General features: G+C 38.6%; 1 protein-coding gene across 3 annotated transcripts in view; it reads left to right on the top strand.

Moving 5' to 3' along the window:
• CDH18 (cadherin 18) overlaps positions 1 to 19,228 on the top strand; it is a 904,559-nt gene that overhangs the window by 799,090 nt on the left and 86,241 nt on the right. For all 3 annotated transcript variants that reach the window (XM_034761577.1, XM_034761578.1, XM_034761579.1), the window contains one exon: positions 15,177 to 15,364. In XM_034761577.1, coding sequence (XP_034617468.1) covers positions 15,177 to 15,364 — 188 coding nt within the window. The remainder of the gene's footprint in view (positions 1 to 15,176; positions 15,365 to 19,228) is intronic.

The following is a 19,228-nucleotide window of genomic DNA, read 5'->3' as shown; positions in this document are numbered from 1 at the left end:
AAATAATTTAATGTAGTTAAATAATACCAATTTTAAAAGTGTGATTGAAGAAACACATGTTTAGATAGAGATGATGTTCTAATAATTGAATGCCTTCTGGAGTTCTTCTGTGAACTCTTCCTAGTAAAGGAATCTAATAGCAATAATTTGCTCAGGGTAAAAGTCATTGCTATGTAGATGGCCTATGAATCACTTAAGCATTACTTAAGACCTACTTAAGACTTTCAAGGGCTTAATCAGTGCATAGGGACATGTACAGACCCTGTAGTTGGTTCGTTTTCATCCTAACTTCAGAACAAAGCTATCAGCTCTATGTTTATAAAGATTTTTTTCCTAAATGTCCTCTAGCTCTTCAGTTTTAAGATGACACAAGCTGTTTTTTTTTTCATTTGTGAGTTTTATAGCTGAGTTTTTGTTCCACAATAATTATTGCTTGTCCTTGTACGTAATTTGCAACTTAACATGACAATCTTCTAGCATTTTGGTTTACATGCTGTCTCCCTGTGACCGGGTTGGGACTCACCACCCGGTGCCTCCCACTGGTTGTTCCGGGAATTAGCTCAGTCCATGGGGAGCACCCTCTGCTGGTGGTGTCCCGTCGTCATCTGTTCCTCACTGGTGTCTGGACCCATGTTGCTCCCCACTCAGCAGCATCCTCTTTAGGCCACTGCCCTCTGGCAGTGCCCCCTAGTCCATCCTCACCCCCTTCCGGGGAGGGGAGGGTGTTCAGCAGTACTTGCACTAGCCTCAGTTGCCAATCACAACCTCCAAAGTCTAGCCCTTTGTCGCAAGGGCCGGTTGCAGTTTGTCTCAGCCACCCTACTGCATGGCCAGGTGCAGTACAAAGGGGAAGTGGGGGACCCAGGCCCGCCCACTACTCCGGGTCCCAACCCAGAAATCCTCTAGTGGCAGCGTCCCTGCCCTCCTTCTCTCCCCTTGTCCAACTGTCCCTGGGCCACTTCCCCTCTGGCCCCTCCCACCCTCTAGGCCCTTTCTCTCAGGGCCCTCAGTCTGGCAGGTTTTGGGCCCGAGCCCTACTGTGCTTCCCCTGAGCCTGCCCAGCACTGCTCTGTCCAAGGTGCTGGTCTCCTGCTCTAGAGACAGACCTTCCCCCATAAAGGTCTGGGATAGACTCCCTGCTCCCTTCCTGGGCAGCCTTTATATAGGGCCAAGCCGAGCCCTAATTGGCTGTCTTGAATCTGGGCTCTGATTGGCCCCCAGTAAGCCCTTTTTTCATTGACTGCTGGCCCGCGCAGCCGCTCTAGCCCCCTCTCACATTGGGGTGGGGGCACTCGCCCCCGCCACACTGCCAATAAGGTTTGATTATTTAATATATTTAATAATTATCTTCATATATTCTTTCTTAGAGTCTGGGAGGAAGAACAGCTGGGATCCGTGTAGTTTAAAATTTTGCTGCCAGGATAATTTCCTTAAAGGCAATTATAAACATAAAATCAGTATTCTTCCCACACATACAGAAAAGCCTTAATTTTGTGGAAAGGAGAAGCTTGCAGGTGAGGGGAAAATATAAGAGCCTCTATGGATTTAGATTAGCTCAGCAGCTGGTGCTACTTAAAAATTAAACTAAGTGTCTATCCTTTTCTGTTGTGAAAATTCAGCCATTACGTTGGGCCTTAGGGAGCAGAGACCAATGGGCAATTTGAGGGATCTTAGGCTACATCTACACTACACGCCACTTTTGGCAGCATGTAGAGTACATACCTGCAAGGCCCCCCTAGCATGAATATAATTAGGAGTGTTGCCGGTGAGGCATGGCTTAGGTGAGTACAGTAAAGACATTCCTGAGGGGTGTGAGTATGTATGCAAGCACATATCCTCTATGCTGTCTACTTACCCATGCTTCCTATCTATACTGCTATTTTTAGACATGTGGTGTCTCGCTGCCTCCCCACTGCTGGAGCCTTTCCCCACTTCAGGAAAAGACTCCCCAGTGAGGAACAGTTCAGGCAGTGGGAAGACACCAGGGAAAGGCTTCGGCAGCTCCCCGCTGCTGGACCCCTACTTTGCCATAGGGCAAGATGCCAGTAGCTAAATAGCAGCAAGAAAAGGCTCTGCCAGCTCCTGGCTGTCAGAGTTGACTCCAGGAAAGGCTCCTTCAGCTTGACCTTTCCCAGCAGCCTCCTCCCTGCTAACGTCTTTTCTTGCCTCAATGAAAGGCTCTGGCAACAGGGAGCTGCTGGAACTTTTCCTCACTGTCTCCCCTCTGCCAGAACCTTTCACTGACACATGTAGCTACAACACTGCAGTGTGGACACAGCCTTCTTTTCCTTATGGAGTGTAGCTAGATAGACACTATCTGCTGCCAAAAATGGTATGTAGTGTAAATGTAGCCTCAATGTGAGGAATCTCCAAAATGAGATCCTCATGGAAATTTCCTCCATGCTGCCCTGTTATACCAGCTATGCTGAAATTTGTCACCAGCCAAATCATACTGCAACAGCTGGAAATAGTTTTCTGCAAAACTTTGATTTCTCCCCCAGCCCATTGCTTTCAATCAGATATGGGTCTCAAGTTTAATCCAGACTACCTCAATAGATTATTAAGTGGCCTCAAAGTAAAGGTTCATTTTGATGACACAAAGAGGTGGACTTTATTAAGCAATAAATCCTAGTTGTTGCTGATAAACATATGTAGATTATATTTCAATGCCTGTATCTTTATTATCCAAGCAATGTTTTATTTTTTCAAATTTAGTACACAAATTTGTGTGCCAAGTTAGAGTCAAAGTTCACCCATTTTTGAGTTGGCTGATTGGTCAGAATTATTTTTAACAGCACTCAGAAAGAGTCAATGGGATTGTGTTTAAGATTTATGGAAAAACTGACAGTCCAGCTAAGATGAAGCATGAAAAATGTTACCCCCACCCCACAAAGTGAATATTTTGCAGATCTGAATGCAAGGACGTAGGGTGCTAATGAAAACTATTTTGTGACCTTAACTGTAGAAGGCATTAAGACTGATATAAGAGTGCCATTTTAGGAATTATCTTAACTATTGAGCAGAACTTTACTGCCATTAAACATGAATCAAGTCAGTGTTTGTACGATAGCCACACTCCATAACTCTCTTGCTCAACTGATATTTTCTTCCTCTCTTGTTCTTAAAGTTGTCAATTATACAATTATTTCAACTAGTAATATGTATAAAGTCTCTACTCTGGTCCCAAAAGAGAATAGCCAGTGACTGACACATCCTTTGTTTAAATGGTTTAGTGTTTAATGTATTGATTATTCTCCTTATTTTACAACATAATATCATATGAAGTAAATCCCCAAACTATTTGACTTTGATTATTCTACATTTAAAAATTGCAAATGTTTCTCACCTTTTATTAAAAGTAAGCCTGGTAAGTGTTGAACTATCCAGGCTCAATTTCTTTACATTTTCAGAGCATGTGGCTTCTCTCTAATTCTCTCAGCAGGAGATATGACAGGAGAAAAGAATAAATAGGCATGTGTTTGTCTTTTATTATCTGATGCTGGTATGAGAGTCAAATCTGTCAAGCCAAAGAGCAGCAACCTACTGCTCCAAACATAAGAGACATGCGGGGGCAGTGGTTAGTCCCCCATAAGAATTGTTTAGAATCACCTGCCTAGCAAGGTTGCTGAACCAAAGACATTAAGTCATTTTAAAAGCAGCTCGTATCAATACCATCCCAAGGAAATATTGTATAAAAAGAGACAACCCTCGATAATCTGAATGGCTTTTTACCTTTTTCCATTATGTTTTACATTCTTAATATGCTGGACCAATTGTTAAGATATGATGTGCCCTGAAAGATGGAAAGGAATACATAATATAATAATGAAGAACATAAAGTATATCCAAGAGTTAAGAGCTAAGAGTTTTCTGTTTGTTTGAGACAGCTAAGAATTTTCTCTCTATCTCTCTGTGGAGCTGAGCAAATAATGTGCAAGAATTATTTTTTGATGAATTTGCCTTCTTTTTCTGTTCACAGAATGCTTGTGAGCAAATGTAATTGTATTGTAAGTATACATTATTTGAACATAGTCAACTAAATAGGTTTTGAATATCATTTACAGCATTGTTTGCTAATGAATATTTGAAATCTGAGATTTGTTACTTAACTATATTTGGTCACATAAGGTTGATGGTATTGTCTCTGTTCCCTGGTTAGATAAGCATAATTCTTATAATCAGGTTTTTATTGTAAATACTCCTGGAAGGTAAATTTAATACTCAGTTTCCAAGAGTATTTTAAGTATTGTCAAACCAATCTGATAGCTTTCTTTGATAGGATAACGAGCCTTGTGGATAAGGGTGAAGCGGTGGATGTGGTATACCTAGACTTTAGTAAGGCATTTGATACGGTCTTGCATGATATTCTTATCGATAAACTAGGCAAATACAAATTAGATGGGGCTACTATAAGGTGGGTGCATAACTGGCTGGATAACCGTACTCAGAGAGTTGTTATTAATGGTTCCCAATCCTGCTGGAAAGGTGTAACGAGTGGGGTACTGCAGGGGTCTGTTCTGGGACCGGCTCTGTTCAATATCTTCATCAACGACTTAGATATTGGCATAGAAAGTACGCTTATTAAGTTTGCGGATGATACCAAACTGGGAGGGATTGCAACTACTTTGGAGGACCAGGTCATAATTCAAAATGATCTGGACAAATTGGAGAAATGGTCTGAGTTAAACAGGATGAAGTTTAACAAAGACAAATGCAAAGTGCTCCACTTAGGAAGGAAAAATCAATTTCACACATACAGAATGGGAAAAGACTGTCTAGGAAGGAGTACAGCAGAAAGGGATCTAGGGGTTCTAGTGGACCACAAGCTAAATATGAGTCAACAGTGTGATGCTGTTGCTAAAAAAGCAAACATGATTCTGGGATGTATTAACAGGTGTGTTGTGAGCAAGACACGAGAAGTCATTCTTCCGCTCTACTCTGCTCTGGTTAGGCCTCAGCTGGAGTATTGTGTCCAGTTCTGGGCGCCGCATTTTAAAAAAGATGTGGAGAAATTGGAAAGGGTCCAAAGAAGAGCAACAAGAATGATTAAAGGTCTTGAGAACATGACCTATGAAGGAAGGCTGAAAGAATTGGGTTTGTTTAGTTTGGAAAAGAGAAGACTGAGAGGGGACATGATAGCAGTTTTCAGGTATCTAAAAGGGTGTCATAAGGAGGAGGGAGAGAACTTGTTCACCTTAGCCTCTAAGGATAGAACCAGAAACAATGGGTTTAAACTGCAGCAAGGGAGGTCTAGGTTGGACATTAGGAAAAAGTTCCTAACTGTCAGGGTGGTTAAACACTGGAACAAATTGCCTTGGGAGGTTGTGGAATCTCCGTCTCTGGAGATATTTAAGAGTAGGTTAGATAAATGTCTATTAGGGATGGTCTAGGCAGTATTTGGTCCTGCCATGCGGGCAGGGGACTGGACTCGATGACCTCTCGAGGTCCCTTCCAGTCCTATAATCTATGAATCTATGTGATCTTAAAAATTGAACACGCAAAAGTTCTTTGAAATCAAACACAAAAGGGTAGCTAACATGGCCAAAGAGATTTGTATTTAAATTCAAATAAATTCTTGTGAAAAAATATTTCCTTTATTCACCCCACTCAGGAGGTTGGATGGTGGGGAGGGTGGGTATTCCCACATCCATGACAATCGCCAGATGTTTTTAGGTGTTTTATTTTTTATTGTTCCACTTGACACAGTCATCCTTGTGCTTTTCTACATACAACAAAGTATTCACATATATTCCTCACGTGTCCAAGGTAGACGAGAACATTTCCCAGGATCTGCGTTGAAATAAATGAACTTGTTTCAGCAAATACCAAACATTCATGACTGACAAATAGGGATAAAGATTCTAGCAGAAAATTAATGTTTCCTCTAAACAGCTCAATGTCATAAATGTACTTTGTTACCCAGCAGCACAGTTACAAACATGGGGGCTGCCCCTGCAAAGGAGACTATGCAGGTGTAACCCTGTACACTCACAGGACCGCCATTTAATCATTGGGACTCCATGTGGGTGCAGGTTTCTGCCCTGATGCAACAAGTTACAGAATCCAGTCCCCAGATCTCTATGATGTGGATTTTCTATGGAATTTGGAACAAGTCTTTGATACATTACATGAAAACTTCAGAACTTAATTTTACGTAATTCCTCTAGCAATCTGGGTCACACAGGGAATATAAAATCAATATTACTTTGTTCTAATTTCCTTACTGGTGAAATCAATGCTGGGTTTTAATTAGATAAACTTTTTTTTTTTTTTTAACTTCCTAGTTTCGTTTTGGGGATGACAGCAAAGAGCTGAAACAGTCTCACATTTAAAGAAAACACTGTATATTTGTTAGCAGTAGACTGAAAAAAACCCTTGTTTATCAAGTAAAAATAGAATGCAAGACCAAAGGTGAGAAACAAATTCATACTTCACAACAGCATCAAAGTCTGAGATATTATCAGGTAATATAGTCTAGGTGTTCTTAAAGTTCATCACAGGCTTAAAACTTCCTTTTCAAAACTACAAGTTACAATTCAGCAATGCATTTAAGCTTATGTTTAATTTTTAAATGTATCTTTAAGTAGATACAGTGCAGTGCATAGTTTTGAAAAGACTTTTTTTAGGATTAATGCTATTTTTTCTGTTATTCTTCGTGACTGAAAGCGTCTCTTAAAGCAGAAGCTGAAAAAAAAGTGTCCTTCTGAGAAACTCATGAAGAGTTGTCTTGATTCAAAATGACAGCACCATCTGTTGTTCTCAATAAGACTGAGGCCACAGGCTGTCCCCAATTAAGACAGCGGCAATTTTGGCCCAATCTTCTTTTGTTCTCAAAGGTCTGAAGCCACAGGCTGCCATTAGCAAAGGTTGGCAGTCTGTGGCCTCAGTAGCTGCGCTGTAGTGACACCATGCGGAAAAAAAGTACGAAATAATGTTTTTACAAATCAGTTTAATATGTTTTCATTCAAAATGACAGCACCTTTTGTAGTTCTCAATCAGACTGAGGCACAGATTGCCCCCAATTAAGATGGGTTTTCTCAAAATGGTCACTGTCTCTATTTGTTCTTAATGCAACTGAAGTCACATGCTGGCCTTAGCAAAGATTGGCAGCCTGTGGCCACAGTAGCTACCCTGTAGTGACACCATGAGGAAAAAGGTATGAAATAATATAATGTTTTTACAAGCCAGTTTAATATATCCTAGGATCCCAAATACTACATATGGTTTTGCATAGCATCTCTACAGGACAGAGTTAAGGTTGGTTGGGTGATTTCACTATGCATTTCTATGATTTAGCATGTCTTAATTTCTTTTAAGTTTAGCTTTCAGTTCATAATTCTTGGTTTAGGCATATTTTTAACACTGCTGTATTTTTTTTTACCCCAGAAATAATATATTCTCTTAACTTAAACTCCATCTTAATGTTGGTTCTGACTGGGAATATTATGTACTATTTAATGAATTTTAGCTGTTTTTCATGTGCTTTAGCAGCTGTGAATAAGGCAGAGAACCACTGCTATCTAACTATCTACAACATGCTTCCCAAACCACCATAGGTCTATGGATCACAAGATGTGAACTTCTGATGTAGGCAGCTGGATAATTACCTTGTGCAAGAAAGTTAATCCTATAAAGAATACTTATTAAGGATTCATTCACACTGGTATCAATTAAACCTCATGCTACCTACCACTGAATGGTAAAATTACAACATATTGTAAAGAGATAAATACTCATGAGTAGAGAGAACAAGTTAAGTGCTTCAAGGTATATTGTAGCATAATTAGGAGTAATGATACGCAATTGAGCATAGGAAAAAAATAAACTTAAGGACTATTTATTTGGACAGTATTCTCCTGAAGGAAGAGGAAGCCCCATACCAAACGTAATTTAAATGTAGATGGACAAAACACTCCTACATACAACATAGGGAACAATACTACACTGGCTGGGATATGGGGCAAGATCCAGCTACCTGATCTCTGCAACACACCTAATAGTTCTCTTCCATCTCTTATTTTTTGATAATGCAATACCAATGTGATAGTTTTGAAATACTTATTAGGCCTTCACCTGTAACAAGGCTTACAAAAACAGGAGTGGGAGTGGAAAGTAATACTAATTTGCTGTGTGAATGTGGAATCCCCAGATAATCATCTAATGCTTTTGTATTACAAATGAAAAAGCAGCATGTAATCCAGTTGAATTCAAAAAAATATTCCAGAAAGTTTGTCATGTGGTCTTGGTTGCTCTTTGTTGTGGGCAGGATTTTAAGGAGCAGCCTGGCAGTAATGATTTGAATAAAGAAAATAGTCATTTTTTCAAAAATCTTGATTATCTTCACCTTACTATAGTACAACATAAAACGTGTTTAATAGTCACATGTCCTGTCTCTTGCACCATGGAAAAAAAATGTTTCTAAAAATGACCCAAGACGTTTGTGCTCTGCAGAGTTTCCATGTCAGCAGAAAAATGCTTGAGTCTTGGACATTATGTTGTTATCTATTATATTATAGCTAGCATTTTCAAACATCCAAACACTTCACTTTCAGGTGACCAAAGCTTCAGCTGTTCTTTAGAAGATATGGAAGATGTTTGTTGCCAATGCAGAAGGTTAAGCCAAACATATACACGTTCTTTAAAATGATATGTTTCTCTCTCCTAGCTTAAAGCCGCAAGAATTAGGTGTTGGCAACAACAACAAGAAAAAAACATATCAAGAATAAAGAGAGTGGATTTGAAATTCCTGTGTAGGAGAAACAAGTATTGACTAGATTCACAAAATCACAGATTTAGTGTGGATTTATTATATTGAGAGAAGTCCCATTGAAGTAAGATGAACACATATATACTAGCTGTCCAAGAAAGAGTGCTAAGAAGCTAAAATTTAGAAAGCTGCAGTATTGAGGTCTTTAAACCATGATTTGAGGACTTCAGTAACTCAGACATAGGTTAGGGGTTTGTTACAAGAGTGGGTGGGTGAGATTCTGTGGCCTGCGTTGTGCAGGAGGTCAGACTAGATGATCATAATGGTCCCTTCTGACCTTAAAGTCTATGAGTCTATTATGGGAAAGTCTCATAAAACTGATGCCTGTTTTTTTTAATGTACCACACTCGTGGGTTGGTGTTGGTGGCCACTTGTTCTTTTGATCATGCGTAACTGTGTTGTAGAAGATGCCAGGGTGAAAGCTGGAGAGTTTGGCATTTGGAGAATTACAACTATTGTTTCCTTTTGTCAGAGATTCAGGAAGGCAACCAACATCAATTTGCAATTGAGCTCAGTGGAGTTAACAGGGATAAGTTGCCTAAGTGTATCAACGCGCCATTAGATAGCAAAAGGATTCTGTGTGAAGTATGCTGTTAGTCACAGTGAAAGGGATATTTCACACATTAGTTAGGAGGCTAAGTACCAAAAACATTTGTCACCCATTACTAAAATTAGAGTTTACAGAAACAAATATTAGGTAGGTTGACGAAAATGTTTTTGTTATTTTTTGCTTTTCAATACAAATATCACAATACAAAAAGATAAATAAAAACACTACAAACTTATAATTACCATCAGTAGCATGCAACATAGTATTAATTTATATATGCAAAAACATTTTAACTTCCTTAATATTAAACTATATAATGTAATAAATCAATACTTGACAACTAAATGGGGAGGTGGGGGGTGGAGGGGAGGAACAACACTAACAAGATAGCCTGGGAAAATATGCAAGTAAAGGAAAAAGAAGAGGGAGGGAAGAACCAAGAGGGGGGATGGATGGGAAGGAGGCCAAAATTATTAACAGTTGTTTTTCATGACATCAGTTCAGTATAGTGACCCCGTTATTTGTCACCTAAAATTGCGTACCATGCCTTAATGGATGTCATAATCTTGGCAAGCAAGAGAACTCCTAATTATTAATAACTAATAACTTATTTGACAAAGATGATAGCACATGAAAATAAGTAATAAAACCTATTTCAGTTACAGTGTCTTCTGTTGTGTTTCTCTTGTGGGGAACTTCCAACAGAGATGACGTTTCTGTAAGAGTGAGACCCTGCCGTATAGGGCATACTTTTCTCTAGGCAAACTAGAACAGAAGTTTATTATTCCCCGAATCAATAGGTAGATCCCGTCTAGATAGATAATCCAGACATCTTATTCATAGCTAAATGAATTTTGTTTAAAGGTAGTTGAATTCAAATTGGTTTACTATAGATTAACAAAAGCATTTACAACAGTAAGTGATTTTACTAGTACTATTTAAATTCAGTCGCTTAACTGAGTGAGTGAATGCATATTCAGTGAGAAGTTAAAATCTCAGGGCCAGATCAACCTTTGTGCACCCCTAGTCATCATGCCACTGGTTTGATCCTTCACAGCAGCTTCAAGCAGCCTCAAGACTGCTCTAAAAGTTGCACCAGCTGCAACAGCTCTCAAAGGGCCACCTGCAGCTGAAGTGTAGTAGCACTTAATTCAGCACAATGCATATGGCTAACCAGTAAATGAGCCTTAGCAGAGGCTAGTGTCTGGCCCTCAGCATTTTTTTAACTCAACTACTTATTTAAGGAATGGTTTGAGACAGGCAGATTAATGAAAAATAAGACTCTTACATTCATATTATATCCCATTCTTTTACTGTAGGCCCTAATCTCTAACCCACTGAAATAAATGGGAATCTTTCCATTGACTTCAGTGGGTTTGGGATTGAGCCCTTAGTCAGCATGTCTGCTTCCCAGGAATAAACTATATAGTATTTAACAGGAACAGCTGTCAATAAACCTTAATCTACAATTTCAATAGCTAATTAAATAAATGTCTGTTCTCTCCTATTAGAGGTTGGGTTGGATGTGAATATCTGTGCTTAGCACTTTTCCATTGGCTCATAACTTTATGGGAAGGTATCAGTCAGATCTTCAGGTCCAGCATATGCAGAGTAGTAAAATTCTTGAAAGGCACGTCTCACCTGGTGTTCAGGCAGAGATGGCCCTTACAATCTCTTTGAAGTTTACTTTTAACACTTTTTCTTTTATTCAGTCCATTTTCCGAATATCTCTTCAGTTCCACAAATACTGAATCATACTTAGAGAGCTCTTTCAAGTGTTTTGACTTTTTAAATATAGCACTTTTATATTATTGCAATAATTTTCTGAAATGTATAGCTAAAACTCTGTGACCAGTGTCTATTCTTTTTATCAGGGTGTATTAGCAAGGGCACAAGTGTCAAGATTGTAGTCCACGTATGTTTTAACAATAAGCAAATTTCAAAACAATCCTCATCCTGACTTTATCATTTTTATTTTTGAGATAAAACAAGATAAGTTAATGTGAGTTAACATAACCCATACGCATAACATATAAGAATGCATGGCAGTGTTTCTCTTTTGAAACTCGTAAAGGTGAGGTTCTATGTGGATATCATAGTAACATCCTAAATAATATGCATTGCAACTGAATCACTACTTTATGGTTAAGTATTAATTTTACCACAGTGTTGATTGTTTCACCTTATTCCATTTATATTGTTTTATCCTGCTACATAGCTTGTGTTTCCCTTGAGACCCTCCTGATTCATGGTCATTTATTTTCTGTTGTCCCCAGTGATCCATTTTTTAAGTGTTCACAGAGTTCATCACACTCATCCATCCTTATCACATTACTATCTGTGTATTATTATTATTTGCTTGTTCTACACTAGTACCTAGAAACGATAATTGGGATTAGTCCCCTTGGTGCTATCCGCTCTACAAACACATAGTAAAATCTTCTGTTTCACATCAAGTCCGTTTATTTATTTATATGCTGTATTAATTTTACTGTGCATTTCCTCTGCAGCTTCAACTTTTGTAGTATCATCATTTTATGTCTTCATTGAAGGAGTCCTTTCTGCCAGAAGTGTGGGTCTAATCTAAATTCAGATTAAATTCTCCTTTTCCCTGAAATAGTCTTTTTTAATAAAGTCCTTTCTTTACTTTTTGGTGGTACTATCTACGTCTTTTAACAACCTCAGGTTACTCTGGTGCTGCTATAATGTTTTCGGTGTGACATATAAGGTCATATGGAGACAATTTCATTCTTTATTTTGAGACTCCATTTTCTTTTTCTTTTTTTGTATTTCTCTTTCTTCATGTAAAATAATTTGCATAATCCTTAAACTCTGTTGTAAATTCTACCAGCTCATCACACTCTTCCCTTGTAGTGACTATTTCAAGGTGACCTATCTCCCTCTCTCTTCTTCTTTATTTAAATCTTTTCTTAGAATTCATGTATCCAACATCATTAAAATGGAATCTTTAGCTTTGCAGATTAGTCATAATGGATATCCTCTACTTCCTTTACTGGAGAGCCCTCTTTTGGTTCACAAAAATGAATGATCCTTCGTCATTGCCTTTTTTTATGATTATCCTCTAGAGATTTATAACATACATATTTCCTAATATTTGTTAACAGAGAAATCAACTTCTGTTTCTGTGTGTATACATCTGAACATATTTATACATAATTTACATATACACATACATATATATTCACATAAAAAGCTTTGTTTTGTGAGTCTATGACCCTGGCATTAAGCAGTGTAAACTTCCTCACACTGCCTTTTTTCACTTGCCCACAAACCTGATTTTGAATAGATAAGAGGATAGTGCACTCGCCATTGTTACTCAGCCCTTCTGCTCAGAAATTGTGATTTTGTGTGTGAGAGTGTGTGTGTGTGTGTGTGTGTGTGTGTGTGTGTGTGTGTGAGTGAGGTAGACATTTTTCTTCTGGGAATTTGGCAAAGACCACAAAATCATTTCACATACCACCCATCTGGTGTCAGCTGGTAATGACTGCCACTGTCATCCCAAGAAAGGTTAGAACTGGTGCCCTAGAAATGAACCCCCCCCATTTTATTGTCAATCACCTCTTCAAAGATATTTTTTAAAATACTTGGTGAAATAACTCACAGTCAAGGGGAGTGGGGAGAAGATGCTTTAAGCCATCCTTGTGCACTCCTTACACTGGGATGCTTTGAGGGATGGACTGGGCAAAATGTAGGACATGTCTATGTGACACAGCAATGCACCTTAGAGGTGTGGAAATTCTAAAGCTCACCAATGAGTTGTGCACTTGTTGCCTGGTGTGGACCCTGCTGGTGCAAACTTAAAGTCCCGTAGTGTGTGTTAATGAGCACTATGTTAACACATGCTAGGGAGCTTTTTGTTCACAGAACAGGATCTACATGTGCCAGTTAATGCACAATGTGTCACACCCTCTAGTGTGCAATGCCATGCCTTGTAGCCAAGACCTTAGGCAGCCCCAAGAGTTCTGTCTACAGGTTGCAGCACTGTCCTGAATCTCCGTAGCACTGTGGGCTGCAGCCTTGCCTCCAACTTGCCTCTCCCCCAACATAGCCCTGCCCCCTCAGCCCTATCCTCTGCATACCCCCTATGACAGGGATTAGGAGAGGGTCCTCTGAAATAGCCTTATGGATATCTTCCGCAGTATCTATGCTGAAGGAATCCTCCCCTGGGTGGGACTGGGGCTCTTAAGGCCATTTTACACCGTTCAACAGAAACTCAATGGTTTCGTGTTTTATTGTCGCTCAGTGATGACTAATATAGGTAGGTTTGGAAGGATAGTATTTTTATTGGTAAATGTCAATGAACATTCTCTCTCACACACACACACACCCCGATGAAAGAATATTTCCAACAATGTTAATTGAAATTTGCAGATGGGTAAAGTAAGAAAAATGCTGTTTGATAACTTATTAGAGTTTGATTTAAGCATATTTACTCTGCATATTTTGACATGTGATGTTAACAGTTTGTGGTTTAACTTATATAGAACTTTAACTGTTTAAATCTCAACAGTTACTGTCACTAAATAATTATTGTCTAACTCTCTCCATTGTTTGATCCCACCATATTTTCCTGCAACTGTGAAAGTTTAAATTAGACAAAAATCAAAAACAATGCTTCAAACCCATAATTATGTGCTACTGTGAAAATTAAAATTGATAAAAATCAAATATTCAAAATTGTAAGAAAATCAAATAAAATAAATTGAATTCTGCCAAGCCTAAATATACGTCTGCTAGTATAACAGTACTGGATGTATTTCTCAATGCAGCCATGAACTCAGTAATATTTAAAACTCCCAGCTCCATATCAACAGCCATTGGTATAGAATATCAGGGTTGGAAGGGACCTCAGGAGGTCATCTAGTCCAACACCCTGCTCAAAGCAGGACCAATCCCCAGACAGATTTTTGCCCCAAATCCCTAAATGGCCCCTAAAGAATTGAACTCACAACCTTGGGTTTAGCAAGCCAATGCGCAAGCCACTGAGCTATCTCTCCCCTCATAATTGTAGCTTCTCTGGTCTCATTCTTTTCGATAGGCGTTTATTTCTTTTTGCATTATGTCTAGACAATGGGGTACATGAATACTCACTTCAGATATAAACAGATTTTTTTTCAGTGCCATAAAGTTTTGAGTGGTAAACATTCTTGCAACTGCAAGAGTTGGGAAGGAAGAGAACAACTCCAGGCTTTTTACATTGTTCTCCTTTTACCCTGGAGTAGTTACATTTGTTTCCTTCACCAGATTAGGTGGAAAATGAACATAGAGAGTTATACATTTACTAAGGTTGCAAAATACACATGCTACACTGGCTGTGGCCTATAAACCTAATATTGAAAGACATGTTTCAAAGTATAAGAACTGGGACTTTTCTGTTAACATAGATTTTTACCCCACTGTAAGGAGACTGTTCTGTCATTCTTGCCTACGAAACAGTGATCTGCTCTTTGAAGAACTCATGTTCCATAGTCAAGGTATGTGCAGTGTGTTGATAAGTTGATATTTTTGTGTGGATAATATAAACCAGTGATTCACACCACAGTGTATTTTTCCAAATGTTTGCTAACAAAAGGTATTGTGCTCCAATTACTTAATTATCTCTTGAACAGGTATTTTATCTTTTAATGACCAACAGAATCTGCTTGTACAAATACTAAATGTCACTTAGAATTCTGACTGGTGCTCTTTATGGTCAGAAATGTATATGGTTTGCAGTTTAGCATGGTCAGTATTCTGAGGTAATTGTGTTCTCTGATTAGCAGTTACGATGGGTGTTGAGTATTCTGAAAATCTGTTTTTAGCTTGATTAGAAATATTTTCCTAATATTTTTTTCCCAGAACATTATCAGCTGTATGTTCCTGAATCAGCCCAAGTTGGATCAGCAGTAGGCAAAATCAAGGCAAATGATGCAGATGCTGGCTCTAATGCAGACATGAAATACACGATCATAAATGGTGATGGCTCTGGAGTGTTTTCCATATCCACTGACAAAGAGACACGGGAAGGAATTATTTCCCTGAAGAAGGTAAGCAAATGGCTTTGAAAGTGCTTCTGTGAATATAATTAAAATGTTAGTGAAGTCTGCACAAGACAAGCAGAGGTCAATATGGAAATGTTTGTTTTAATTTGTAAACTTAATAGAGCACATATTGAACCAATGCTAATATAATGTCTCCATCAAAAACTTTAATTTGGTGTGGAAAGTGCAGAAAGAGAAGGAGATGGGAAGCAATCTGAAGGTAACAATTAATTAACTTTTTTGTGCTTCTAGAATCACCAGAATTCAATATTCAGTAATATCCAAATAGACTGAATTAGATTAAACCATATAGGATTTTTTTAAAGGTCCCTCCCCCTGTGAGTGGCTGTTCCTTTTATATTGTTCATGACACATTTTAGATTAAACAAACTAAGCACAGACAGCCAGCAACAGTATAGTTGTCCCCAAATGGCTTGAATCCTGACCTAGAAGGTTCATCTATGGCGATGAGAAATTCAGTTTAGTTTTCATGCCCTTTCAGTCCTTGACCTCTCTGCTGAGACTACCAGAAAGGTGCCAATTATTGAGGGGTTTGTATAACATACACACCTACACCTTTGCAAATAGACTAAAATCACTAAATAGTTATCAGGTGGTTATAACTTATATGAATTATCTATGTTATCCAGGTTCTAGCCAAACTGCTGGCCCTTAGACAAAAGGCTTTGTGCCATATATGGTGATGTTTAACTGAATTCTACACAAAAGGGTTTATGCCACCGAGTTCGTCTCATATCTGTATTAAGTAGGTCCCCTGAACTGAGTTCCTAGTGAATTCCCCACAAAATACTTAGAACCCATATAGGATGTGACTGGATTTTTGTTTAGTTTTACATGAAGAAAATGGGAATTAACTATAAGCTGTTATAATTAATTAATTTTCAAAACATTGCCTATGGTAGGAAATCATTTTTAGATTAAAGTCTCTGTTTGGATTAATGGGCAATTCGTTTTTTCTGATGTGGAGCTGTTGTTTACCTGTGTAGGCATGGATTATACTACACAAACAAACAATGGAAGACTGCACTAAAATTCATATTTTACTAATATATTTGCTCACTTTCAATGAAGGCAGGAGGAATGAAAAACGATCTCTGGAAAATATGAAGAAGGGGAGATGCTGGGAGGGAAGCTCCAGATGTGAAATCAAACAAAACTTTTTGAAAGAAAATATACTCCCCCCAATCTCTCTTTTCACATTTATTGAAATATAACCAAACCCCCAAAATTAGAGTCAAAGTCAGAACAAATTGCAGATTTAAAAACAAAAACAAACAAACAAACAAACAAAAAAAAACACCCCACCCCGGACTTTTTGTCCTTAAAACTAGAAGATCAATCCAGTATTATAGGGCCTCATCTCACCCTCCATTTCCCACCAAGCTCAGATTTTTTTATTCACATTGCCAGTGACTGAATAACTGCACAAATAGTGTGAACAAGTGTTTCAGGTTTGTCATTCTGTGCCTGCCCCAGACAGCTGAACAGTGGCTCTGCAGAGGTAGTATAAAACCATTGTATGAACTACAACCAGAGTTTTGGAGAAAATACGCAGCAAATGTCTGTCTTTTACTTATTGGAACAGATGCTGAGTCCTCTGGTGTCTGAAAAAGATCCAAAAGTCAATTGTCCATAAGTCTGGCCATGCAACAATGGAACTCTCAGTTTTGAAGCCAAAAAATCCCAAATGCAGATGTGAAGGGAACAGAATAATAAAAACTGCTCCACTATCTCCTCAGACCCAGAGCAGGCTTCCTGAGGTTCGCCTTCATCTGCTATGTGCTTCCCTCATAGGTTACTTCTAACATATAATTTACTACGAAATACCTGCCACTGTATGTCCCTGTACTTGACGGGAACTCTGTTATTTTGAAGGTTCTATAATGACCTTACTGAGACAATCTTCTGGGCAATTCAATACTGCTAAATGGCATTCTGAGAAATATTTCATAAGTACACTCTGGTTTAGAATGCTGTTTCCTGAATTTGCCAATGGGAAATACATTTTAAAGTAAGTATGTTAGAGGGAGGCTGCTTGACTGTTATAGGAAAAAAAATACCCTTTATAGGGACTGAATCCCCTTTTTCCCACCAGTTACTCCTTTTCATCCTCTGTGACATATCCAGTAATATTGGGAAATGATTGACCATTCCATACCCTCAGCCATGCAAAGCCTATGAAAATTAAAAATAAAAAGAATACCATCAAGAAAGCTTCAGGACATACCAACCCAAACCTCATTCTTTAACTGGCAGGTAGACTATGCTTCTCTCCATTAGGTTACATTATTGCTCCAGAGCATCTGAAAAAATGACCCCGTTTTCCAGGGGCAGGATACCCATATGCTACATAAATGCAAAGGAGTAATAGGAATGCTTATAGTTAATATCATCCTTTCTGCCAACATCAGCGACCATCTCTTCCACCTCATCACCTTAACCTGGCACCTCATTGCCTTAACCTGCTTCTCCCTGTTCTACTCAGCAACTGAATCACTGCCAAAGACAAGTCCCTAAATATCTGTAACTCTGGGAGGGCTCATCACAATCTGCGACTTCTCCGAAAGAGCAAAAGCATACCACGAAATCCCCACCCAGAAAAACTCTTCTTCATGTTAATTTCTGTTCTGGCTGCAGCTGAATAATCATGTAAAGTGAAAAAAAAGAAAAAGACCCCATCTTCTGTACTGCCAACCAGCACTGTGACATCATTCACGTGGATGAACATTTTCATTGACAGAGTGAAATTCCTCTCGCTCTTAATCCATGAATTTATGCCCTGAAATCCCATTACCATACACTGCCCACAGTAAAGTGTCCAAAGAAAAATAATACAAAAGTGGACTCAAGGGACAACTTTGTCTTACCTCAAAATATAGCCTCTCCCTTCCACCCTTTTACTAAAGGGATGCATAATACATGAACTGCAGCCAGTTAAAAAACAGTAAGGGAATACCACTACGAGACCAGACCAACCATATATAACGCAAATTCATTCTTGTAAAAAGTTTTGGTCCGATCCAAAGACAAAAATAACTCTCCCATTTCCCCCATCACCCAATTTCAAATAGTTCCTGCAAACTACACAAACTGTCTGCCACCATGTGACCTTGAACTGCATTAGAATGAGTGGGATACAATTATTTCCCTGCTTTCTTCTCCAATCTTTTGGCTAGAATGGAAGCCAAAATTTCATAATCTGTTTTCAAAATGGTAATTGGTCTCCAATTCCTGATATCTTCCCAATCCTATTTTTGAAAAAAAGAGGCCTTCATAAAAGGAAGGTCCAATGTACATGTATTCAAGGTGTCACTGAAAGCACTGCAGGGGGGGGGGGGGATTCATAAACCTTTGATAAAATTCCACTGTGTAATAGTCCACCCTCAGAAAAGTTCCTTTCTTAAGTGACAAGACAGCTACATGAAGTTTTATTTCCTCTGTTGGCCTCACAAGTGAGTCCTGTTCCTGAACTGCCAATGTTGGAAAACCTGCAATACTATCTTAAAAACTGCTACTGCTGAAAAGAAGGAATGGTTTGTCCCTTAAAAACAAAACAAACAAACAAAAAAACAAACAAACAAAAACAATGAGGAGTCCTTGTGGCACCTTAGAGACCAACAAATTTATTTGGGCATAAGTTTTTGTGGGCTAAAACCCACTTCATCAGATGCATGGAGTGGAAAATACAGTAGCAGGTATATATACCCAGTAAATGAAGAGATGGGAGTTGCCTTACTAAGTGGGGGGTCAGTGCTAATGAGACAGTTCAATTAAAGTGGAAATGGGCTATTCTCAACAGTAGAATAACAAGGGAGGAAAAATCACTTTTGTAGTGGTAATGAGGGTGGC

Source organism: Trachemys scripta, chromosome 2 (assembly GCF_013100865.1).
Source record: "Trachemys scripta elegans isolate TJP31775 chromosome 2, CAS_Tse_1.0, whole genome shotgun sequence".
NCBI lineage: Eukaryota > Metazoa > Chordata > Testudines > Emydidae > Trachemys > Trachemys scripta.
This window is presented reverse-complemented; position numbering and strand designations above follow the sequence as displayed.